This window comes from Carassius auratus, chromosome 32 (genome assembly GCF_003368295.1).
Source record: "Carassius auratus strain Wakin chromosome 32, ASM336829v1, whole genome shotgun sequence".
Classification (NCBI taxonomy): Eukaryota; Metazoa; Chordata; class Actinopteri; order Cypriniformes; family Cyprinidae; genus Carassius; species Carassius auratus.
In genome coordinates, this window is record NC_039274.1 from 26,143,109 (window position 1) to 26,170,552 (window position 27,444).

Consider the following 27,444-nt stretch of genomic DNA (forward strand, 5'->3'; position numbering starts at 1 on the left):
TACAAGCTTAAAGTGATAGTTCACCCAAAACTGAAAAATCTGTCATTCCAAACTCACAAGATTATCTTTGAATTTTAATGAAACCCATGAGACTTCTGTTCCTTCACTGAGGGTCCAGGTAAAAAAAAGATCCACAAATGCCATGCCATAAAGAATAAATGGAATTAATAAAGGTGCATTAAGCAGATTTGTAAAGTTTGGTTTGCTAGACTGTATACAGAGGGACAGAAACATGTCAGATTTAATTAAAAATGACCTGATTTGTGTCTCAAAGACCAGAAAGTCAACTCAACTCAAACCAACATCTTATGGGTTTGGAATGAATGACATGAGGGTGAGCAAAATGATGACAGAATTAACATTTTCGGGTGAATTATCCCGGTCTACATCTCAAAAATCCTTGACTTACATCTGCCGCAAGAGATTTGTGTCCAAGTGAAAGAACGACTGTTTGAATAAATTCAAAGGTGTACTTGAGCTGTGCAAACCAACCTGTCCAGAAGAAACTCACCAAGTTTGTCATGTTGATCAAAACCCAAACATTCCATCAAATTTCTCCATCGTGTTAAAGTTAAAAAAGTACCATTTTTTACTCTTATTTTACACCATTCCTGTTGTCTGTCTCTGTGTATTTTGGCAAGCCTTCAAATTTTGGCTTGCACTTCTGTAATGGAATCTGAATTTCTTTGTCCACACGGGCAAAACACCCTCTGGCTGAGCCTGCTACAGTAGCCACGCCCCAAAATTTCACTATTGGCTGCTCGGAGTGCACACAAAAAATGCATGGTTTGACAGGCAGGTAGTACATGCCATAGTATCATTGGCATTCAGACAGAATAGTGATATTTCATGATATTGTTGCAGAATTAATCAAGCTCTTGGGGTTATTCATGGTATTTTGAATGTATCCTGTTAATGCTTACACCTTTAAGTTTCCTTTAAATGATCGATGGTTGAAGAGTGAGTAGAATAATTTCACATCATTGTATCCAGTTTTTGAAAATGCTTCTTATTGCATTCATAGAGAGAACTTTTTGCTGATTGTTTATAGTGTAACAAAGTTTCTCCCATGATACGCACAATTTTGGTAGTACGAAAAGGTGGATTGGGTTTGTTCAAATCGCTAACCCTACAAATGATCATTAGTAATAGCGAGGATTTTGCAAACACCACTGACAATTACCCACATAGCCCTTTTAGAGGACAAAGATGAGGAGCAAAAAAGAAAAGACACTATGCTGTCACTTTACATTCATGATAACTACAATTACAGTGAGGTTCAGTCAATAAAATAAGGCCCCATTTATGCTGATAATAAATGAATACTAAGCAAATGGACCTTCATCCATTAACAGAAAAGGAAAGACAAAGGCATATGAGAGCAGATAGCGTAAAAGCATCAAAATGCAATTAATGTATCTTTCTAATGCACTACGACCAAACATTTTAAATAGATTTATTAATTAAAAGAACATTTTTAGTAACTTAATTTTGGGTTCAGGAATAAATGCATTTCAACTCTTATTATGCTCACAAAGTTTAAAATATTTTGGATGATCTCTGAAAGTTGCTTTTGTGAGAATGCTAATTTGTGTGATCTACTGCACCAGCAATAGTTCAATAGAAAAGTTTTGGAAGACTTCTGTATATTCTCCCGATGCACACAACGCATTCTCCACAGTGAATGTATTTCATTTGGACATCTCGATTATCTCCGTGGATGGTGCCAACTACAGCAGCTGTGGGGATGGGAAACCAGAGGATGAGATGTCGTGGTGGCGCCACTTAATCGTCATATGCTAGGCACTAATTCGCAAATCAACAGCAGCTATTAAATCAACTGATTTGCACTTGTGTTCTGCTGTGAGATGCAAGTGCCGTGATTTATACCACACAAGTGTTGCAAATAATACTGGATTTTGCATTCCGGAAGCGTACAATAGTTTTAAAATGCGTCAGTAACACTGATATGGTTTGAACTTCTGCTAAAAAAGGTAAAAAAAAATTATACTGATGCTAATGGCCTATTTTTACATATTTTTTTATGTATCTCTCAATCAGATCACAAGTGGACAGTATAAAACTGATCGTGCAGAAAAGGTGCATTTGGGTTCAACAAAGACTTTTTATTTCATTCTTTGTGCATGAAAACATGGAGTAACTCACTGACACAGTGTAGTCACGAAATCAGAGACCCTCCTCTTGACAAAATCTAATCACAGGAGGTCACAGGAGACGCGTTTGAGATGGATGATAATACCAGGTGTAAACGAGGCCAAAGTGTCTATTGATTATACCCAACACAATCTGAGACATTAACATCTCTGGGAAGAAAACATGTTTGTTTTTTTTTCTCAATCCTTCTATCTTTCAATCCTCATATAATGTAAGCTTTCCTATCAAGTAACTATTAACATGCTCAGCATTGGTTATGTATGTTAAAATAAACGTCATACAATTACTTGTATATATTTTATACAATATATATATAAAATACATACATACATATATATATATATATATATATATATATATATATATATATATATATATATATATATATATATATATACATTTATATAATATATAATCAAGGCAGGGTCTTGAGACTACAAAATAATTTTAGTTTTTCAAATTACAGATGTTTTATGTTCAGTGAGTATTTTTGCACATACGATCACTTCAAAAGCTAATATTTATTTAGCTGTTATCTGTAATTGTTGACACACCAGTTCAAACTGAGCTTTTTTCATATTAATTGATCAATTAAGGGTCTATTCAATCTAACAACAAGGCGGTGATGTTCATAATTAAGACCATTTGTTTCAGATTTTTTTTTTAGTGGGGTGGAAATTAATGTCAGTTGAATAAGTGCCAGTTATCATCCAATCTGTACAAACCAACATGATGAATTCAAATTAGAATCACACATGTTCCAGAATTCCAAAGAAGTTGTGATTATCCCTCATCTTAATCTTCACACAGTCCTGGATTTCAGCCTGTCGTCTCATAATCAACCTGTAATGTCAGATTGAGCTATTGTTGGTGCATCGCAGGTTTTCATGTGATGTTTGTGAATACAGCTTCATTGAAAACAACTATAAAGCCCCTTTCACACTGCACGTCGGACCCGCAATATTTCCGGAACATTGCCGGGTCGCCTTCTGTGTGAAAGCAACCATGTCCCGGAGTTGATTACCGAATTTAACCCGGGTCGGGGACCTAGTAACATTGGGGGGTTCGACCCGGGACGAGCGCTGTGTGAACAAATGCCAGATCTAATTCCGTGTCGAAGTGATGACCCGTGTTTTACCGGCTGTTTTGAAGGAAGGTCAACATTCACGACGAAAACATGTGCAAACTGTAATGAAGCAGAGATCAGTTAGTTCCTCACTTTCTGCGCTGACGCAGAGATCGTTTGCTTGCTTCAGTGAAAGTATAACGTGCCTAACGTTTTCGACTCGTACATAACACGTCACGCGCTGATGTCACGTGTCGTTACGGGATCTTCAAGGGTTGTGTGTGAAAGCACGCACATATACCGGGTCATCACTGGCAGTGTGAAAGTGCAAAATCTAGCGACCAGGGAACAATTACAGGAACACTTTACCCCTGTATTTGCCGGAATGGCAGTGTGAAAGGGGTTTTAGACCCATCAAATCACCAATCATGCAGCATTTCTGCACTCTAAAAATGGCTGGGTTAAAAATAACCCAATTGGCAACCCAGCACTGGGTAAATATTGGACAGAACACGTGCTGGGTTAAAGTAACCCAGCATGCTGGTTTACACATTTTAACCCAGCATGCTGGGTCATTGAGAAAACCCAAGATAGAGTCATTTTTACCATTTGTGGGTTTGCATTTTTATGATTCTGGGTTATTCTTGCTGGGTTATTCTCATAATTTCACTTTTGCTTAACAAAGCAATCATGGATTAATAAATAATGAAGAATACAGGTTATTTAGACTGTTAAAAAATATTTTTAATGCCATCTGACATTAACAAATTTGTACCAATGACAAACAACTGTCACACCCTCAGCTCGTTCCCTTAGCCCCAGTCACCATTGCCAGTCACCATCCACTCAATCTCCCATGCACCGCTCACGTGAACCGTCACCTGAATACTGATCACCTGCACCTGCACCAGCAATCACCACACCTTTAAATACTCACCTCACTCATTCACTCACCGGCTGGAATCAAGCTTACATGGACGCTCTTTGTGGATCTTCTGCCTGCTTCTTGTGGACCGCATTATGACTCTGTGGAGATTCAGTTACAGCGATTAAGGGAAGTGACTCTTTGTTGTCAGGCCTAGCTTTGTGCTTGAACTCACCTATTGATCAGTGCTTGAAGATTCACCGTCTGTGACCACACTTACCTGCTCTGTTGAAATCCTATGTTAATAAAACTTCACGAAAGTACTTACCCGTCTTCTCCTCTCCTTGTGTGGATGTGACAGGATTCCAGCCCAGAAAAACAGAACTTCATATCTCCCATGGATGTTAACGCTGCTGCTCAGGGAGCGGCTTCGGACCCGTTCACCGAAATGGTGACTGCTCTCCGCCAAGTATTACAGTCAGTTTCACCACCCACCGAAACTAGTGCTACCACCACCAACAGCACGCCCCTTGCACGTCCCGCGTGCTATGCGGGTGAACCGAGTGGCTGCGGTGGGTTTATTCTGCAGTGCTCACTGTTCATCAACGCAAATACCAGTAAATTCCCCAATGAGGCCACCAAAGTCGCCTTTATGATCTCTCTCCTCACCGGACGAGCGCTACAATGGGCAGAGGCCCTTTGGAACTCCCAGAGTCCGGTTCTATCCTCATTCGACGCCTTCGTCACCCACCTCCAGGAAGTGTTCGGGGTGGCTCTAACTCCTCTTTCAACCCATGATGAACTCTTAAATCTCCGCCAGGGAGCCACGGAAATACATGACTACACTCTCCGTTTCCGGACATTAGCCGCCACCAGTGGTTGGAACCAAACTGCCCTGCTAGCTGCATACCGTAAAGGTTTAAAGCCCCAGATCAGAAAGCAAATGGTCATTTACGACGATAATGTCAATCTCGAGACGTTCATCAGAAAAACTATAAATGTTGCTCAACACCTCTCGGCCTGTGCCTCCCCGGCCTCATATACCATCTCTCCATCAGCCAGAACGCCCTCGCCCCAACGAGACCAGGAGGAACCCATGAACACCGACTCCTACCGCCTAGATGCCTCTGAACGGAGACGCCGCATTCAGCAGCGGCTATGTTTATACTGTGGCGAGGCCACTCACCTGATCCACGCCTGCCCGGTCCGTCCGCCTCGCCCAATGGTGAGTACAGTTTCCATTACCCCATCTGTATCTCACATACCTCATATCAGAGCCCAGATCACAATTAACTCACACAATCTTTCCATCCATGTCCTGGTGGATTCCGGAGCCGCAAGCAACTTCGTCTCTTCTCACTTCGTAACCAAGCACCGTATACCCATCGTCCAGAACGAGACCACTTACCGTATCACTACCATCCAAGGATCACCATTGGGCGGTGGCAAAATAACTAAAAGGACACACGAGCTGGAGCTCGTTCTGCCCCACGGACATCGGGAACGACTGGCCCTCCTCGTACTTCCTCGCGCTACTGTTGACGTCGTCCTGGGTAGGCCGTGGCTGGCCCAACATAACCCACAAATCAACTGGAGCACAGGGGAGATCCAGGCGTGGGACCCGAGATGCCAGAGTCACATTCACCATCCACCAGTCCAGAATTCACAGTCTGCGCCGCCGCACCTTCAATTGCACTCCACCTCCATGGGTAGACCTGCCCTTTACTCCTCCTACTCCGATGTGTTCAGCAAGGAACAAGCCACCCGATTACCACCACACCGGCCCTGGGACTGTTGTATCGACCTGCTGCCAGGTGCCAAGCTACCTCATGGGAAAATATATCCACTCTCCCGTCCTGAGCAGGTGGCAATGGAGGAATACATCCAGGAGGCTCTCGATCAGGGGTTCATCAGGCCGTCCACATCTCCAGCTGCATCCAGTTTCTTCTTCGTCCCCAAAAAGGATGGCGGACTTCGACCATGCATCGACTACCGAGTGCTAAATGACGCCACCGTCAAGTTCGCCTACCCGTTACCACTCGTTCCGGCGGCTCTGGAGGAACTGCGGGAAGCCAAGGTGTTCACCAAACTCGACCTCCGCAGTGCCTACAATCTGATCCGTATCCGAGAGGGAGACGAGTGGAAGACTGCCTTCATCACCCCTGCCGGGCACTACGAATATCAGGTTATGCCCTATGGGCTTGCTAACAGTCCATCCATCTTCCAGAGTTTCATGAACGAAATATTCCGTGATTATCTCCACCAATTCGTCATTGTCTACATAGACGATATCCTGATCTACTCCCGGAACATAGAAGAACACCAAACCCATGTCCGCCACGTCTTACAACGACTTCGAGACCACCACCTCTACCTAAAAGCTGAGAAGTGTGAGTTTCACTGCACTACCGTCTCCTTCCTCGGATACGTGATCTCTGCGGAGGGAGTTCAGATGGAGTCAGCCAAGGTAGATGCTGTGGCCAACTGGGCGGAGCCCACAACGGTGAAAGAACTCCAACGTTTCCTTGGCTTTGCCAATTTCTATCGGCGCTTTATCAAGAACTACAGCCTGCACTCGGCTCCTCTAACATCCCTTCTAAAAGGAGGTCAGCGCCGGCTGCGCTGGACACCCCAAGCTCGAGAGGCCTTCAGCCATCTTAAACACCTCTTCACCTCGGCACCCATTCTTCGACATCCTGACCCGTCCAAGCCGTTCGTCGTAGAGGTTGATGCGGCCAATCACGGCATTGGAGCCGTGTTGTCTCAAAGGTCTGGTGAACCTTGCTCACTCCATCCGTGTGCGTACTTCTCTAAGAAACTCTCTCCTGCCGAATGCAATTATGGAATCGGAGACCGTGAGTTGTTGGCCATTAAACTCGCCCTTGAGGAGTGGCGGCACTGGCTAGAGGGAGCTCAGTTCCCATTCACTGTTGTCACCGACCACAAAAATCTCCAATATCTGCAAAATGCCAAGAGACTCAATGCTCGTCAGGCTCGGTGGTCACTCTTCTTTGCTCGCTTTAATTTCCAGATCACATATCAACCCGGTCACAAGAACACTAAAGCAGATGCTTTGTCCCGTATGTACTCACCAGATCCAGACACCGACAAGCCTGATTCAATTCTACCACCCTCCGTTTTCCTCGCGCCTATCCTCTGGCAGATCGACGAGGAAATTCGAGCCGCCACCCTCGAGGAGCCTGCACCTCCGGAGGTACCCACGGGTCTAATGTACGTGCCCACCAACCAGCGACTCCCCCTACTGGAAAGTACGCACACGTCACCTGGCTCAGGACACCCTGGCAGCAGGCGAACCCTCTCGCTCATCCAGCAGAAGTACTGGTGGCCTAACATGGCTCGTGACGTTACCCGGTACATCCTCGGATGCTCGGTCTGCGCCGTTACCACCACACCTCGGCAACTTCCCGTGGGAAAATTACAACCACTACCCATTCCTCGCCGACCCTGGACCCATCTAGGGGTGGATTTCGCCACTGACCTTCCCCCCTCAGGGGGGTACACTACCATTCTAGTTGTTGTTGATCGTTTTTCTAAATTCCGCAAACTAATCCCATTAAAGGGTCTTCCCACAGCGTTCGAGACCGCCGAAGCCCTCTTCACCAACGTGTTCCGGAATTATGGCACTCCAGAGGACATTGTCTCGGACAGAGGACCTCAGTTTGTCTCCAGGGTCTGGCGAGCGTTCTTCCAACTCCTCGGAACATCCGTCAGTTTATCTTCTGGATATCACCCTCAGACCAACGGCCAGACCGAGCGGAAGATTCAAGAGATCTCACGGTACCTCCGTACTTACTGCTCCCAACACCAGGATACCTGGAGCCGGTATCTGCCGTGGGCTGAGTATGCCCAAAACTCCCTTCGCCAAACCACTACAGGCTTAACCCCTTTTCAATGTGTTTTAGGCTATCAGCCACCGCTGTTTCCCTGGTCAGGAGAAGTCTCTGAAGTGCCCGCGGTAGATCACTGGTTCCAGGAGAGCGAGAGGGTGTGGGACTCAGCTCACGTCCATCTCCAGCGGGCAGTTCGGAGACATACAGAGACCGCTAACCGACGCAGATCGCCTAATCCCGTCTATCTACCTGGAGACAAGGTTTGGCTCTCCACTCGGGATATCCGCCTCCGACTGCCCTGCAAAAAGCTGAGTCCCCGCTACATAGGGCCGTTCACCATCCACTCTCAGATAAATCCCGTCACCTACCGCCTGGACCTACCACCACACTACCGGATCTCACCCACGTTTCACGTCTCACTGCTAAAACGTCACACTGATCCAGTTTCTCCTTCCTCCACAGAACCAGAACCGCCTCCCCCTCCAGACCAACCCGAAATCCTCGGAGACAACATCTACCAGGTCCAAGAGATCCTTGACTCCCGGCGGCGGAACGGCCACCTGGAATACCTCATAGATTGGGAGGGGTTCGGTCCCGAGGAGAGGTCGTGGATACCACGCAATGACATCCTGGATCCGGCTCTCCTCGAAGATTTCCACCGACAACACCCGGACCGCCCGGCTCCCAGAGGTCGTGGTCGTCCCCGTCGCCGCTCTAGGATGCCTGGAGTCACCCGTGGGGCGGGGGGTAGTGTCACACCCTCAGCTCGTTCCCTTAGCCCCAGTCACCATTGCCAGTCACCATCCACTCAATCTCCCATGCACCGCTCACGTGAACCGTCACCTGAATACTGATCACCTGCACCTGCACCAGCAATCACCACACCTTTAAATACTCACCTCACTCATTCACTCACCGGCTGGAATCAAGCTTACATGGACGCTCTTTGTGGATCTTCTGCCTGCTTCTTGTGGACCGCATTATGACTCTGTGGAGATTCAGTTACAGCGATTAAGGGAAGTGACTCTTTGTTGTCAGGCCTAGCTTTGTGCTTGAACTCACCTATTGATCAGTGCTTGAAGATTCACCGTCTGTGACCACACTTACCTGCTCTGTTGAAATCCTATGTAATAAAAACTTCACGAAAGTACTTACCCGTCTTCTCCTCTCCTTGTGTGGATGTGACAACAACATGGAATTTTCCCTTTTTTTGTTTCCAGCAAATGCAAAATAAATAAATAAAAATAAAAAAAATCACAGAAATACAGTTGCAATAAATAGGAAAATTATTTCTGAATGACCTGTGTCTAGCTGTTTAACTATTACATTTTGAGATTTTTAGCTATTTAAATACACAGTGAAATGACATTGACAATTAACGTTCTTTAAATTTAAATGTAAAATCATTTAAAGATGTCCTTAAATTTATATCAAGTATATAAAGACTCCTACGTAGGTAGATGTGCACTGCTTAGGGTAGTTCAACATATAGTTCACCCAAAAATGAAAATTCTGTCATTTTTACTCAACTTCATGTCGTTACAAACCCGTAAGCCCTTTGTTCATCTTCAGAACACAAGTTAAGATATTTTCGTTGATATTCGAGAGCTTTCAGACCAGCGTGAATAATTAGTGACAATTTTCATTTTTGGGTGAACTATTAACTATCAAACACTTAAGCTCTGAAGCAAAGATCTACACCTGAGAGCAGTGTACTCCGTTATAGAGCCTGTCAATGGAAGGACAATTTTAAAAAGGAATTGCTAATTATATTTTCAATTGCGTTTTCCACATGTGACAAATTGTGACAATCCAAACACAATTGCAAATCTTGAACAAAAACACTGTTTCAAAAACACTGAACAAAAATTACGGTTTCAGTTTTCATGAATGCACAGTGACTGCCAAATTTCAAATGGAAAAACAAAGTCAGTTTGTAGCTGTATTTTCCATGTATTATGAGTAATAAGCCTGCCATATTGATCAAATACTGCATCATAGCAGCTTTACAGTATTAAATAGGAAAATAGTGTGTAATAATGCAAAGGGACAAAAGTAAACACTCAGTTTTCAGTTCAAGTCAGTTCGTCATTGATTCAGTGATGTATCGTCCCTCTGTGCAATCAAGTGGATGATATCGCTTGATATTAATTGTCCCCAACTAAAGAAAAACAAGGAACCAAAACTCCATCGGTGACAGAATGGAGAAAAAAACCTTGGGAGAACCCAGGCTCAGTTGGGGGTCAGTTCTCCTCTGACCAGACGAAACCAGTAGTTCAATTCCAGGCTGCAGCAAAGTCAGGTTGTGCAGAAGAAGCATCTGTTTCCTGTGGTCTTGTCCTGGTGCTCCTCTGAGACAAGGTCTTTACAGGGGATCTGTATCTGGGGCTCTAGTTGTCCTGGTCTCCGCGGTCTTTCAGGGATGTAGAGGTCCTTTCTAGATGATGATCTCCATCTGGTCTGGATACGTACTGGATACGGGTGGCTACGTTGACCTTGGAATAAGAGAGAAACAGACTAATGTTAGCATAGATGCAACATAAGAACAAGTACATGAGGTTTTATGAATTACCATGTCTGTTTTTTCACTGTGTCGCACATGTTACCTGCCAAAACTCAAATGGAATCTTTAGCATCTGAATTTCCAATGCCTCACATTGAAAACTGTCAATTTTTGTCAGAGGTGGGACCATACTATGGAAAGTGTTTGTATTGGGAGGTGACGTCACTCAAAGACAACTGTGCAAAATGCTTTGAACAATGGAGGTTAAGGCACTACTAAAGGCAGCTGCCGCTCCAAGAGATGCGTGTTAAAGAACAGACAGTGCAATCCGGATCTCCCTATATTCTTGGCACCTCACACAATAAATAATTCTGTCATTTTTACCCCAAATGCAGCTACTATCCCCTGCTAACCGTTAGAGCCACATGGTACTATTGGTCAATATTCACCATTAACCAAATGCTTTTCACCGGAGGAATAAAATATAGGGTAAGATGCAGCTAGGTAAATAAGAGTAGAACTGTATTGTTGTTTGCTGACGTGCATCAGAGTGCAAACAGTGAGAGATTTGGGGTAAAAACTACAAAATATCTCCCAATACAAACACGCCCCATAGTATAGTCCCACCCTTGACACAAATTGACAGCTTTCTGTGTAAGGCATCTGAAATACAAATGCTTTCAATTGAGTTTGGACTATTTCACAATGTATATGTCCACATGTGGAAAAATACAATTAAATATACAATTTGCAATTCCTTTTGAAAATAGTGCAGAATATCCTTACCTGTCCATTGATTATGATCAATGCCTGAGAGATCTGCTGTCATTTTTAAATCGCCACAACAATTGGATGGGGTTTTGTGGACTCTGCTCAGTTAAGGAATTCCATGTTTGTTCCAACCTTTAAAATAAAGTTAAAAAAAAGAAAAAATACAAATTGTTTTAATAACAGTGATTCAGTTCAATTAACTGTGTGAAGTTAATCATGAAATTGACCCATCATGATTATGAGTTAAATTCACCTATGAGTTGGTCTACAGAAGCAGAATATGATATAATGATTGGCTGAAATGTGTGCTTTCAAACGGTCTTATCAATGGGATGTTCCAGTCATTATAAATCACAGTTTTATGTTAATATGCTGGCTATATCAAACACACACAGTAACTGGCACAGATAAGGGAGATCACACTGCATGCGCGCGCACAGACATTTCTATGACAAGTCACGTAGGTAAAACAGTCCATATATAAAAACTTATAGATGTACCAAAGTGATAAGGACAAGTCAAAAACACGATCTGGAAAATTAATATATGATGTTTACGCTCATAAATTAGGTACATTCTGGTGCAGCTTTAACTATAGCACGAAATAAAAATATATGTGCGTTTAAGTTACGTGAGGGTTAACGTTAGTTGATTATCACAGACAAACAATTATGTAAAATGTATAATAAACACGAACTTACCGTTAGACGCCTCAATAAGACTGCACTCGACGAGTTTTTCCTCACACAAATGTATCCATGCGCTTTTCTGACAGGAAAAAAAAAAACACATTTTGAATTATAATTTGTATGTAAAAAGACTTTATAAACCACAAAAGCATCAAATCACTTCACTAACGCGGCCAGCGTCACTCGCTGTGCGTGCGCGCACTTTGAAATGCCCTGAGACGTCGATTCTTTTCCGGGAATCACTTTGTTCGAGAATTACTGAACCGGTTTTACTTGAACTGGGTCGTCGGTTCTTTTAGACCTGCGGTCCGACTATATTGTACGTAATTTGTATGATTTAAATGTCGATATGGACAACTGCAGGCGTTTACATTAGAGCAGAAAGTCGTATTGACTTTTTGAACACATTTGACTCACTTAAATATCAAATTCGCTTTTCAGTGTCAGAAACTACTTTTTCCTGTATTTTCACAATTATTCGCATATTTCAGCCATCAGTCACTGTCTGAAACTTAATAAAACTTTATCAATCTGTCGTCTCAGATACACGATTATGCGAGTCGCGTAACGTAGGTTGGCCGTTTGAGGTAAACAGTTCATCATTTAACGTAAATAATGTTGGCCTGTAGACGTTTAACAGTATTGTTGCTGCAAAAAAAGTTATAATTCTGCCAATTTAAAATAATTATTATTGAAAACATTAAATAAACTTACCTTAAAACAGTTGAAAGCCGTGGCTTTGCCCCGTTGTTCTTCCAAAGTGACAGTTGGGGAGCGATTTAAACATCTTCAAGGCGCGTTAAATAACCCAGCGCTGGCCTGAAACAACCCAGCGACGCAACCCAGCAGGTTTAACCCAACACCTGGTAAATTGAAACTACCCAAAAGTGTTTAAAAAGAAATTAAATAACCCAACAAAATGACCCAACAGACTCAACCCAGCATTTTGGGTTAAAAAATAACCCAGCCGTTTTTAGAGTGTGTGTTAAATGGAATTCCATGTGAAATATGAAAAAACGTTGCATATGTAAAAATGTTTAATTTCTACTTATCAACTGGGCAAGCATGATTTCACCAAGTACAACATGTTGCTGGATCAACATCCTTGTTGATCCTGGAACAACATTCCAATCAACCAATCAGAATAGAGATATGACTTTTCAGGAAATATCTGTTTTAGGCTTGCAATCAGGTTTAGGTGCTTCAAACACCCTTGTTAATTAGCTACCATTTCCCACTGATTTTAGTAATAAAGTATGGGTAAGTTTAAGTTTCGGGGTAGGGGTTGGGTTGGGTTAAGGCTATATTTTTAGACAATAATGTTGATCCAAGATCATCAAAAGAAGTTGATCCATGAACATGTCTAACATGGCAAAATCACGGCAATCATCTGAACTACAATAAACCTAATATATGTGTGATATAATAGCTGAAATGTAAGACACACACACACACACACACAAATATTTACATGCACATATAAAGTGTATATATATTTGAAATAAAAATATATCTGAAATAAAAAACAACAACAACATTTATACAAACCAAATATATATATATATATATATATATATATATATATATATATATATATAAATAAGTGTTCCTGTAGCTCAACTGGTAGAGTGTTGCGTTAGCAAGCAAGGTTGGGGGTTCGATTCCCCGGGAACACATGATAGGTTAAAATTGATAGCCTGAATGCACTGTAAGTCGCTTTGGATAAAAGCGTCTGCTAAATGCATAAATTATATATATATATATATATATATATATATATATATATATATATATATATACAGTATTGTTCAAAATAATAGCAGTACAATGTGACTAACCAGAATAATCAAGGTTTTTCGTGTATTTTTTATTGCTACGTGGCAAACAAGTTACCAGTAGGTTCAGTAGATTCTCAGAAAACAAATGAGACCCAGCATTCATGATATGCACGCTCTTAAGGCTGTGCAATTGGGCAATTAGTTGAATTAGTTGAAAGGGGTGTGTTCAAAAAAATAGCAGTGTGGCATTCAATCACTGAGGTCATCAATTTTGTGAAGAAACAGGTGTGAATCAGGTGGCCCCTATTTAAGGATGAAGCCAACACTTGTTGAACATGCATTTGAAAGCTGAGGAAAATGGGTCGTTCAAGACATTGTTCAGAAGAACAGCGTACTTTGATTCAAAAGTTGATTAGAGAGGGGAAAACCTATAAAGAGGTGCAAAAAATGATAGGCTGTTCAGCTAAAATGATCTCCAATGCCTTAAAATGGAGAGCAAAACCAGAGAGACGTGGAAGAAAACGGAAGACAACCATCAAAATGGATAGAAGAATAACCAGAATGGCAAAGGTTCAGCCAATGATCACCTCCAGGATGATCAAAGACAGTCTGGAGTTACCTGTAAGTACTGTGACAGTTAGAAGACGTCTGTGTGAAGCTAATCTATTTTCAAGAATCCCCCGCAAACTCCCTCTGTTAAAAAAAAGGCATGTGCAGAAGAGGTTACAATTTGCCAAAGAACACATCAACTGGCCTAAAGAGAAATGGAGGAACATTTTGTGGACTGATGAGAGTAAAATTGTTCTTTTTGGGTCCAAGGGCCACAGGCAGTTTGTGAGACGACCCCCAAACTCTGAATTCAAGCCACAGTACACAGTGAAGACAGTGAAGCATGGAGGTGCAAGCATCATGATATGGGCATGTTTCTCCTACTATGGTGTTGGGCCTATTTATCGCATACCAGGGATCATGGATCAGTTTGCATATGTTAAAATACTTGAAGAGGTCATGTTGCCCTATGCTGAAGAGGACATGCCCTTGAAATGGTTGTTTCAACAAGACAATGACCCAAAACACACTAGTAAACGGGCAAAGTCTTGGTTCCAAACCAACAAAATTAATGTTATGGAGTGGCCAGCCCAATCTCCAGACCTTAATCCAATTGAGAACTTGTGGGGTGATATCAAAAATGCTGTTTCTGAAGCAAAACCAAGAAATGTGAATGAATTGTGGAATGTTGTTAAAGAATCATGGAGTGGAATAACAGCTGAGAGGTGCCACAAGTTGGTTGACTCCATGCCACACAGATGTCAAGCAGTTTTAAAAAACTGTGGTCGTACAACTAAATATTAGTTTAGTGATTCACAGGATTGCTAAAAAAAATGTTTGTACAAAATAGTTTTGAGTTTGTACAGTCAAAGGTAGACACTGCTATTTTTTTGAACACACCCCTTTCAACTAATTGCCCAATTGCACAGCCTTAAGAGCGTGCATATCATGAATGCTGGGTCTTGTTTGTTTTCTGACAATCTACTGAACCTACTGGTAACTTGTTTGCCACGTAGCAATAAAAAATATACTAAAAACCTTGATTATTCTGGTTAGTCACATTGTACTGCTATTATTTTGAACAATACTGTATATATATATATAAAGCAAGAAGAAAAAAATAAGTTAGTTAAACAATAAGGAAAACAAAGAACATTGTCATAGTCACTGCTTGTGTTTCTAATGTACTAAGAGTAAATGCCATTCAGCTCTTTGTTGTGTGTGGATGAGTGTATGAGGAAAAAAGGGTGAATAGTTCATCTTGACACACCAAGAGAAAAATATACTGTCGCTCAAAATAGTGAAGCATTTATCATGGAAATCCTTGGAGAGTCATTTTTCTAATGTAATGAGGCCATGCAATGTCTCTTAGCCTTACAGAGGATGTGCGTTTTTAAGTGAACAGGACAGTCATGAGCTGGTGGTGTTTTCATTTTTCTAGCCCAGTTATGCCTAATTTTTTCATCGTAATTGAAACAATAAAATAATACTGCAGTGATTTCTTTGATAATTCACAACACATGGGCAACGAGGAAATGGGTAACAAAGGGACCCAACACTTCTCTTTTTACCCCAGATTTTTTACTTCATTATTTCTTGGGTTGAGCCGGGCCCAAATGACATCCAGATTACAATAACGGTAGGGCTGGGTTCAATTAGGAGAGCGTAAACACTCCATACTGAGCTCCTGGCAGCACAGTCAGACTTCTGAAGGCTATTTTATACACGTTTACACACACACACACACACACACACACACACACACAGGCAGTAACATGTAAGCCCACACAGAAACTACTATCTATCTATTCCAAGTGTTCTGAAGCCATATGATTGCTTTGTTTGAATATTTACAGATGAATATCTATAAAAAATTTAAGTAACCTTGGAATTATTTTCCCTGATAATATATTAAAGGGGTCATATGATGCGAATTCAGTTTTTTGGAGTGTTACATATGTCTACATCAAGATGTGGGAAGATTTGCATAACGAAGAAATAGAACGAGCGATTTCAGATTCACCAATGAATCACTCCTTTGATCAAAACGGTCAAACATGTTTGTATAAAGGTCTGAAGTTCTTCGCAATTTAGTTAGATTAATTCAGACATTTTGCAGTGATTTCTCACAATGAAATAGTAACAGCATAGTTTGTAAAACAGAAATCAAAAAGAGCACTGGATGAGGTGGATTATTATTATTTTGTTTTTACCTACAGTCTATTGTAGAAATAAAAAAAATACAAAACTCTTATCTTTTGTAAAGGACAAAGCAGCACTTTGTTCATGTGTGCAGCTTGTGAATGACTCTGTACTGCAGGTAAATATGATTTATGTCAATTTATAGTCAAAGAATGTTAAAATAGAATATCAAAATATGGGCAGAGCTGATGGGATACTGATAATAAGCTAAAGATGCCACTGGTTGGTACTTCTGCAACCTAGTTGATCAGCAATCTTCAGAATATCGCCTTTTTGTTTTCCACAAATGAAACAAAATGAATTGGTTTTGAAGGAATATGAAATGACATTTTTTCTTTTTTGAACTTTCCCTTTAAATTAATTCCAGATTTCCCCTCCACAAGCCACAGCTACAATGCTTAAATATCACTCAGATTCTATTTGGGCCTAAAAGTTACCTCAAACACACAATGGACACAAACACCTTGATCATGTGACTGCTTTCTTCACCAAAGGTACTTCCTGTAAACATGTAGTCTATATTTTAAACACAATAATGAAACAATAACGACTTTCTAAACCTTACCTTATATTCTGTGTAGCAGTGTACACACACACACACACACACACGCATTCTATCAAATAAAGACTGTGGGTATTAGCCTTCAGAGTTGCGTGTCATCCATCACAGCAGCACGAAGGCTAAGTTGACAAATTTCCAATATTAATAGAAGCTGTCGGGGCGTCGTAGGGTAATAGCAGTCCCTGTCACAGGCACCTATTGATGCCTGGCCCCTGCTGCAGGACGAGGTAATTAATACACTCACACATGCTCCCAACACAATGTAGATTGACATACACACTTTCCCCTTCATTTAAAGCAGGAACAGGGAGAGAGAGAAACGTCATGCTTCAGTGTGTCTAGGAAGTTACTTTGAAATCGTAGCAGCCAAAGGCCACTCAACCTGTGTGGATATAAAGGGATAGTTCACTCAAAAATGAAAATTACCCATTATGTATTCACTCTCTAACCATCCTAGGCGTATATGACTTCCTTATTTCAGATGAATCCAATCAGAGTTATATTTAAAATTGACTATGATCTTCCAAGCTTTTTAATGGCAGCCAGTGGGTGTTTCAGTTCATCAGTCAGAAAAAAAGTAAAATAAAGCGCATCCATCCATAATAAAAAGTGCCTCACATGGCTCAAAGGAAGCCAAGTTTCCTTACTTTAGCTTAAGGAAAACCAGTCTCCTCTTGGCTGATATCGAAATCCTCTGACATTATTCTTTACAAATCCTCGTTTTGTACTTCTAATTTGTGACCGGTTTTTTGTTATTTGATCTTTCCTCTGCACTTCCGCGTTCGTCACTTCTCAGCGGCGCATGCAAAATACCAATGTCATGTGTCATCAGTGTCATTCACTAGGTAATTAAAGCTGGAAAAGTTGAGTGCATGAAGTGTCCATCCTTCCACACTGATTTTGGTTATTTAAGTGCATCATATGAGTATTAAAGTTTTATACTACAAAATGTCATAGAATAGTACACAATTTGGGATGCACATGTAGTCTTTGCTTGTCACCATCATGGCTAGGAAAAAATAGTAATTCTGTAAAGGCTACTACTTTAAATATAGCTAATCAATTATCACACTACTAAAAAATCACTAGTTTTAGTTAATTTACACTTGGGCTATGTTTGAGGGTATGTATTTGATTATTTAATCTCATATACCAATAATTCTAGGTGTTTTAGTAACTATATATGCCAAAATCCTCTCAGAAGACTTTCGCAACTGCATGACATAAAATGCTAAAAAATCATTCAGAAGACCTTTGCAATCTGATAGCAACACTCTGAGATGTGTCATGACATTAATGTTAAAAGTAGTATATTAGAATTGTTAATTTAAAGCACAGAAAGTGTAGATGCTTCTATAAATGGGATTAGATAAAACAAAAGAGTCATTGCCAGCTCACAGGGTTACACTAATATGATTATGTGGATTATGCCAACGAGTTGGTCCGGGGCTATATTTCATGCTCTGGTTTGGGGGAAGTGTTAATTGGTTTGGAGCGTTTGATGTGACTGCTGTTAAGCCGGATGGGGGAGGGTGAATGTGAGACTGTGGAGAAGTATGTTTCTGTTTTGTGGCCTTGGAGGGATTCAGATTGATGAAAAGAGATCCCACTTTGACTCCAAGGCCAGAGTAATGCTGGCTTTCTTTCTCTTACAGCATACCGCTGGCTCATGTGTATCTCAAATTGGATTACAAAGAGATAAATGTGAATGAGGTTTCTGTGGGTGTGAAAACTTTCGATCACTTGACTGCTTGGAGGAAGTAAAAGATCTTTTGAGGTTTCGTATTGAGGAATGTGGTTGAATGATATCTTGGAGACATCAGATGACATTAACTTCTGACCTCAATTGAAAAAAGATGAAGAGGGCAGTTCGTAGAGGTGACAAAGGAAAAAAGGCAAATCAAAGAGATGAAAATACAAAATGCATTAAAGGGACATTAAAATTCTTTCAGTTGCATCCATTTAGATTTAAATATATAAATTCTGATCTAGATGATAAGTATAGTTTACAAGAAATCAATCCAATTTACTCTTTTAGGAAATAAATCAAATAAAACAACCCTGCATTTTTGGCTGTTGTAATAAAGTCTGGTCTACATATTTGCCCACTGAGGCAGGGAGAGACTGTATGACCAATTAAATATATATAAATATACTACTAATACTACTACTACTAATGAATACACATTTCACTTGTGGATATCTATATTTTTTGTGACTAACAATGCATAACTTTGGTTGCATTTGAACTACCTGAAGATTTTGACTGTGCAATGTTTGACTTGGGAACACAATGAACCAAACAAAACCTTCAGAAGTAAAAATCTTGCAATTTTATTTGCATATAAAGGCAGCTAAATATATCACAATGAAATCTGGAGAAAAAAAAAAGAAAGCAAAAAAACTTTCTCAGGAATGAGACTGTAGCTGAAAGAAAAGCTGAGAAGCATTTACAATGGCAAGAGTTGAAACGACTATTGGCAACATTTTTTTTTTTTGTGCTAGCAAGACTGCATTACACAGTGCAAAAAAAAAGAGAAACAAAAACTATCATATGCAGATATCAAAGGACAACTAAATCTGATTTTGGCAGGTTCAATGAAAGAAAATATATATATAAATAAAAAAACAACCTTTGAGATTGTACATGAAAATAATTTCAACTCGAGTACTCGTTCACTGTATGGAACAATACGCTGTACGAAGTAGGCAACACTGAATGAGCTTCAGAGGAACATTTCATGAAAACAGAAAAGAGCATGTGTGCGCTTTACGCACTTTAAATCATCACTTACAGGCAAAATCATATTCTTCAAGAGGCTTAGAACAAAGACAATTATACTTCGAGATTTTACAGTTTACACACATACATATAGATATACTCATATTTTAAGACATTTTCCAATTTCTATGCAGAATGAGGCGCTCCAGAATACACATGAGTTAAAATGTATCCATGTATTCTCTGCACTTGCAACAAAAAAAAGATAGAAATCCCGTTAGTTTTGGATAAAAACAATAAATATGACGCTTTCTCTTCGCTAGCAGAAAGAAGGGGCTCCAGCTGGGGGAACTTAAAGCTAGTTTAAGGCATTATCCCTGTCAGCTAAAAGAAAGCTTAATTATCCTGAAAAAGAATATACAAAATGAACAATGGCATCCCATACCAACTTTGAATATTGACCAAAAAAGGAGTGACAATTTTACAAATTCACAAAGCTTATTATCATACAGATTTAATTAGATCTTTTCATAAGATTGTTCAGCACTTCCGTACGCGACACCTGCATGATCCCGTCCATCATCAGGAATCTTCCACTGAATCTTTTAGCAAAAGACTGGCGATTCTAAAAGAAACATTCAACTATTTTTTTTTTCCAAAGTATTGTTAGAAAACGTAAAGAGAAAAGGAGAATATGGTGATGCTTGCGGGCATCTCAAGAGTTGGAGGGGTTTGGGAGGTCGAACACGATGGGAGGGTTGGTGGGTTGAAAGCTGACGGTACAGGTAGAGGCGTTGATGAATGTCGTGTACCCGTCTGTCATAATGCCGTAACCTACAGGATATAAGAGACGGAGGAGTCAACATTCATATGCCAAACTTACAGAGAGTTCACCCAAAAATGAAAATTTCCCCTTGATTTACTCTACCTTAAGGCATCCTACGTGAAGATGAATGACGAATGCAATCAGAATTATATTAAAAAAACGTCCTGGCTCTTCTAAGCATTATAATGGCAGTGAATGGGGGTCGGGACCGTAATTTCTAGCTTTCAAATATTAAGCAGCACAACTGTTTTCAACATTATTATTAATAAGAAATGTTTCTTGAGCAGCAAATTAGCATATTAGAGTGATTTCTGAAGGATCATGTGACACTGAAGACTGGAGCAATGATGCTGAAAATACAGCTTTACATCACAGGAATAAATTACATTTACATAAATCCCAACTTTTTAATAGTAGAGTATATTTTAAGCCTGCTTTAGATATTATTTTCAAAGATTCATCAGCTGTGCTCTAGTTTATCATACAGGGATACTGGTCGGCTCAAAAAGATAAAATATACTAGGGATATTGGTAACCAAAAGTGACCTGTGTAACGGTTACATCAAAGCCACACTGCAATATTTCTAGCCTCCTTTCTGTAGTCTTTATTGTGACATCCTTCAACCATGGAAATCACAGGAGTGCATGATGACTCATGTTTTTTATTTATTTATATATAGCAGTGGCAGTTTGTTTTTGTGGTTACTGACCTTCATGAATTCCTCCGAAGACGTGGAGTTTGGGCCGGACTCTCCTCTGGACTGTGTTTAACAGCTCAACACACCCAACTCTTTGCAGCTCCTTCGGTACCCAGTCCCTAAAACCTACACACACACACACACACACACACACACACAAAATCAGTTTCTAATCTCAGAGGAAAAACAGCTCACATTGTGACTCATGTCCAGTATTTGCGCTTTTAACCTAAAGCTTCAAAAATAAGTCAATCAGTTAAAAAACAACTCTAAGGTGTTATTTTACTATCATTGGTATACATTATTGTTTTAGTTAATATTTTGAATGAAATTATATTTTTATATTTTCTGTTATCGTTTTGAGTTAAAACTGTAGTCATTTTGTTGGTGGTTCTCTTTTTATTTGTTTTCTTTTAAATATGTTTTTATTAAGTTTAAAAGTTTGTACTTTAAGCGAATAATAATAATAATAATAATAATTATAAAAATTTCAAGTAATTAAATGTTTTGTTTTTTATGGTTATGTTTTTTTTGTTTTTGTTTAAATTGAAAATAATAACCCTGCTCTGAGGACAGACTTAAGTTAAAGTTTTGGTAATTTTGTTTTATCGTTTTGTCTTTTTTTTATTTAATTTTTCTTTGCTTGTTTAAACAGTTTTTTTTTTTTAAGTTTACATTTGAGCAACTAATACTACAGAAAAAAAAAATATTGCTTTGAAAAATACCTGAAATAAAATATGCCTTTTAATGTTTTATTTTATTTCAGGTAATGCTTATTTTAAGCAATGAAAAATTTGTTTTTATGGTTAAATTGTTAATAAAATGCTCTGATGATAGATATTACTTTATGTAAAAATTGTCACTCTTTCCTTTTCCTATAACTTCATATGACGGGTTTCTTGACGAGCATGACATCAAGCTTCATGCAAAAGCCATTTAATGTATTCTCAAGCATTTGAATAATTGGATGGAACTCCATTAGGATTGGTTAATTGAACTCACCGAGGGGCGGCCCATGGGTCATGAGAATATCGATGCCCTCTGGGATGAGGTTCCACTTATCGAGCAGGGACTGTCCCCTGGGCAGGTTAAAACCCCAGCCATTAAACCACGGCGTCCTGCGGGGAGACACAGAAAAACACATTTATAAGCACTGCACATGCATCCGTCCATGTGGCGGGACAGAGACGTACACACGCCGTTTAAAATGACAGCTGACGGCAGATGTGGAGAAACAATCTTAACCTGTCAAAGTGAGCTTCTTTCCTCCATCCATCCCTGGAGGAGGCTTCAAAGTGTGAAATAAGAAGGGCTTCACTGCAGGCTGACATAATAAATGCAAATTCTACGGGAGACGCAGCCGTAGAGAGCAAACAGCCCCCTCTCCCATGACTGCTATGGATCGATAGCTCAAATAAAGCAACGGGGTTAATGTAGGTAAGGCGCCCAAATGAAATAATGTGAAAAATGAGCCCGTGCTTGTACGTATTTATACATCTATATGTTTGTGTCAAGCTGAGGGTCTGATAGCGATGATAAATTGAGCGTCCATTTGTCCCAGGTCTGGTGAAAAACACTAATCACTGTCTGTGGAAATCATCAGAAAAGGAAGTCTAGCACTCTTTATAGAAAATTACAGACAGCGCAGGACATGTTGCATGATGAAAAGCTTTTAGCAAAGCCCAACAGCGCTACATATTTGGGCTTGCAGTATGATGATTGATATAAGTAAACGGATAGAGATTGTGCAGTGTTTTTTTTTTTGTTTTTTTTTACCATAATAGATTATTTGTGCAGGTGCTGTAATAGTAAGCAGTTTCATGTTATTTACATGATAAAAAAAGAAAAAAACACGGAGCAATGTGAGAAATATTTTACTGAAAATAAATTGTATTTATATAAACAAATGTAAAATATTCATATATGCAATGAAAACATATTATAATCAAGAGTTGGGTATAACGCATGACACAGTAACACATTACTGTATTCTAATTACCGTATTTTCTGGACTATAAGTCGCACTTCTTGTCATAGTTTGGCTGGTCCTGTGACTTACAGTGAGGTGCGACTTATTTATCAAAATTAAATTGACATAAACCGAGAGAAACGAACGAAGAGAAAACATTACCTTCTACAGCCGCCAGAGGGCGCTCTATGCTGCTCACTGCTCCTGTAGTCTACACTGAAAACATAGAGCGCCCTCTCGCGGCTGTAGACGGTAATGTTTTCTCTCGGTTCTTGGTTCTAAATAAATGCGACTTATAGTCCAGTGCGACTTATATATGTTTTTTTCCTCATCATGACGTATTTTTGCATACGGTACTTTTCCTGATAACGCAGTAATGCGTTACATTTTAAATGAATGTAATTTTATTACAGTTACTAATGTGAATAAAATACACCCTTTTCACAATGACGTCAGTTAGCTTCCGCTTTTCCGCAAAGTATACTGCTGTTATGCCTTTACACCAGAGACTTCTCGGGAAAATGTGGGAAAAATTCTGTTAATGTTTACATTGCAATTGTTGTTTTGTGTAGTTGTTCTGCAATAAATAAAGAATATGGGAAAAATTACACAGTCATATTTTTATATTAAAGTACACGTGAACCGGAAGTTGTTTCCGACTTTATTTCAGTGTAGTGACGTATTTCCATTTGAAAGGGAGTATTGAATAGAGGGCATGGTTTTATGTTTGAGCTTCTGTCTCTCGCTTATAGCAAACTAACGGTTGGAGGGGTGCTAATAGTAGTTATATTTCATGTTTCAATGTTGATTCAGATTTCACATATTTTAATCTGGCATTACAGTTTGGGAAACTAGTAAACTAGTAAAATAAGTACAAGTTTATGTCACAATAACAGTATCTATGTCAATATATTTAATATATTAGTTTTTTTTTATTAATAGAAATTATATTATCCCATGATGCATGCTGTAAATTTATGTTAATTAAACAATTTCCATAAGTAGGATGATAAAATTAAGGGAGTTGTTACCAAACAGTTGTACATTTCATAATAGAGTGAAACAGAAAGAGAGAGAAGCAGGAAGGTTGTAGTAGGTGCTATTTTTGACTAATTTACCTCTAGCATTTTTTTTGTATTGAATTTAACTGGGATGTGAAACATCGATAAGGTTTGTTACAGTCAGAGGCCGCCACAGCGACAGCCACGAATGATTATTGAACAGCGGTTGGGCGGAGGGGAGACCTGACACATATAAAACGCTTCCTGTAGTCGTTCAATCTCGATCTCGACGAGTAAAAAGGGATTTTACAGAGGTCTTAAGGTGTTGTTTCTTTAACAAGGAACCAAACTCTGCAAGAAAGTGAACAGATTTATACAAAATTGTCAAGAAATGTGTAGGAAAATGAGTATGTTAAGCTGACAAGGCTGTATTGCGTTACATCCCTGTGGTGAGAACAAGCAGAAATGTGTCTTGGGGGGAGTAAAATTTGACATAACTCATAGTGAACCAGACCATTCTGCGCTGCGGCAGCAATTTGTCACAGACACTGCGCAAAATGGAGCTTTCGTGGAAAAATCCTGTAAAATTGACTTAAAAAAAAAAACTGATGAGGGCACAGCGAGGAACAAAGATAGTTTAGTGTAAATCTAACCTATATCTCATGACCTGAACGGATTTCAAATAATCTTCTCAAATAAATATATTGTCGAGAAAACACAACATTCATTCATACTGTGTAGTGTTTGGTGTGGACGCTGGAAGACCAGACTGCACAATGGCCCTATTGTTAGCGTCTGTGAATGAAATACACCTTCCATGCGAGTGCATTTGTTAACCTCCATAAAGATTAATGACATCCCGGTCATATAAAGGAATGCTTGTTTCCTCAGTGGACCCAAGCACATAGGTCTTATTATACTGTACAGAGGTGCGAGTATGTGTGTGTGTTTTGAGGGGGAGATCTGAGGACGGGATGTGATCCGGCTACACCGCCGCACCAGATTAGATAGTACTCTCACTGGTCCACCATCTGCACAATGTCAGAAACAACCATGTGCACAGTTCTGATGCATACAGATGAATAATGATTGCAATGATTGTTTTTTCATCACTGTGCTCAAAATATAATTTAGTTTTGAAATTGAAAATTAAGTCCACATATAATAATTCCAGTTCTTCAAAAAAAAAAGAAAAAAAAGAAATTAAGATTGAGAGAAGTTTCAACTATGAAAAGTCTCATATAACTATGAAGTAAGATTATGTACTCGGGATAATTTGTTTTGTTATAAAACCATATAAAAAACCATATATATATATATATATATATATATATATATATATATATATATATATATATATATGTGTGTGTGTGTGTGTGTGTGTGTGTGTGTGTGTGTGTGTGTGGTTTTAAGAGCTTTCTATTTAAAATACAAAACAAAATACAAATTAATACAATATACTATACTCGATGATATAATATAATATAGGTCTTACTACAACATTTTGAAAATTGATAAAAATATCTAATTGATTAAAATAATACAAAATAAATACAAAATTATTATTATCTTAAAGCTTCTAATAATAATAATAATAATAGTTGTAGTTGTTGTTATTTTAAGAGCTTTTATTATCTATAACAAATGCATAAATATAATATTAAAATGATAGCATTAAGATCAAGCAGGTCTCGCTTCGAAATGTTGAATACTGATAAAAAATATAAATTTTTAATTGATACAAATAATTAATAATAAGGGTCCATATAATATGATTAGGAAAAGAAAAGCAAATACTGGATAAACTGTTCCTGCACAGTCCTACAGTCTACAGAATAATTATTAGTACTATGACAAATTAATTATAATTCAAAACTTTTAAACGTTTCAAGGTTCAGTACAGAGTGGTATGAAGAATTCATTAGCATGCTATAAAATGATTTTGTAGCGCAAAAAAATATTTATATGCCAACTTCATTTACGCTAATGGTCTTATAGTATGTAATATTACTTACGACATTTAGGCTACATTTACACAGAGAATATAAATACACAGCATTTCTGGAACAGGTGTGACTCTCAAACTGCCCTGTTTACACAATAGCTTACAGAAGTGAATACCCTCAGTCTGTTCTTCAATGTTCTTCAAAAATGAAATATTATTGTCATTAAATATTATATATATTGATCATTGTTTGTCCTCAGATGGCCTTCTGTGTCAACCCCAGTGAGTTCGATCATCACACACAGCCTCTCTGTCTCCTCATATACTGCTCTCTGTTCATGTGTGAGGAACGGATGGAGTATTCTAGCTCCAGCTGTCGGGCAGCAGGACATTACACACCGAGCAATGCAAAGGTCAGAGGCCTGCGAATAAAACAGACAAAACAAACAGCGCTCCTCTGACCCACGCCACAGCATCATGTCTTCCTAAAGGTTTACCTCCTCCACCATTACAAAGGAAAGTCCATAGAGCTTATGAACACAAACTTCCACCCACACTCAGCAAGAGCTCCTGCTTGAACCGTTTACACTGTTAAAAAGTGCACCAGACTTTGCGGTCTGACCCAGCCATGGCCTAAGAAACTGCCGGCAGAATGGGAAAAGAGTCTTTCTCCTCAGTGCATCAGTGAATTAAAGGTACAATGCTTTGATTCCTGCAGGGTGGGTCGCTCGTGTTATGGATTACAGTGTGTTATGAAAGGGTAGAGTTCAGGTCAGGGGAGAAATCTGCCTTCCTCTGGTAAGACAGTCTGATGTTATTCAGAGAATCTGTGTTTTATAGACTCGGAGGTGAATGTGGGAGCTTGTATTCACACGATGCACGCAGGTTCATGTGGCTTGTGTTCGGCCGAGTGGAGCACTGCATTAAGATCAGAAACCTAAGTGTGATATACATCGGACACACCATTAATCTGCTTCAGATGACAAACAACGGAAGAGCTTCGGGAAGAGAACAGTGGTAGTGTTGGACAGGAGAGAAAGAAGAAAGAAGAGAAAGAAAGAAGGGTAATGTGTACCGAAGATAGAATGAGATGGAGATGGAGGCCGACAAAAGGGAAGAGATGACTAAAGCAAGAAGGAAGCAAGGAAGAAATTAATAAGAGAAGAGGTAGATTAATAATGGAATGAAAGTAGGAAGAATGATAAAAGAAAAAAGGGTGAGAGCATGAAAAGAGTTGGAGAAAGAAAGGAAAGAGGAAGAGAATGTCGAAAA

The 27,444-nt window shown here is 39.5% G+C and overlaps 1 protein-coding gene across 1 annotated transcript; it reads right to left on the reverse strand.

The window, feature by feature from the left end:
- Window positions 1-19,321: 19,321 nt before the first annotated feature.
- LOC113051945 (metallophosphoesterase MPPED2-like) lies at window positions 19,322-22,649 on the reverse strand. Its single transcript, XM_026216140.1, has 3 exons — window positions 22,260-22,649; window positions 21,270-21,383; window positions 19,322-20,567 (listed from the first exon to the last, which is right to left on the reverse strand). The coding sequence occupies exons 1-3, from the start codon at window positions 22,399-22,401 to the stop codon at window positions 20,449-20,451; spliced, it is 375 nt and encodes a 124-aa protein (XP_026071925.1). The 5' UTR covers window positions 22,402-22,649; the 3' UTR covers window positions 19,322-20,448.
- Between the last annotated feature and the right edge of the window lie 4,795 nt (window positions 22,650-27,444).

What these genes read in the sequence shown, in the direction of transcription:
- LOC113051945 (XM_026216140.1), bottom strand. Translation starts at nt 22,401, where the DNA reads ATGTGTTTTTCTGTGTCTCCCCGCAGGACGCCGTGGTTTAATGGCTGG. An exon ending in GACCCATGGGCCGCCCCTCG is followed by an intron (nt 21,384 to 22,259) that starts GTGAGTTCAATT and finishes GTGTGTGTGTAG; the next exon opens with GTTTTAGGGACTGGGTACCG. An exon ending in CTTCGGAGGAATTCATGAAG is followed by an intron (nt 20,568 to 21,269) that starts GTCAGTAACCAC and finishes TATATCCTGTAG; the next exon opens with GTTACGGCATTATGACAGAC.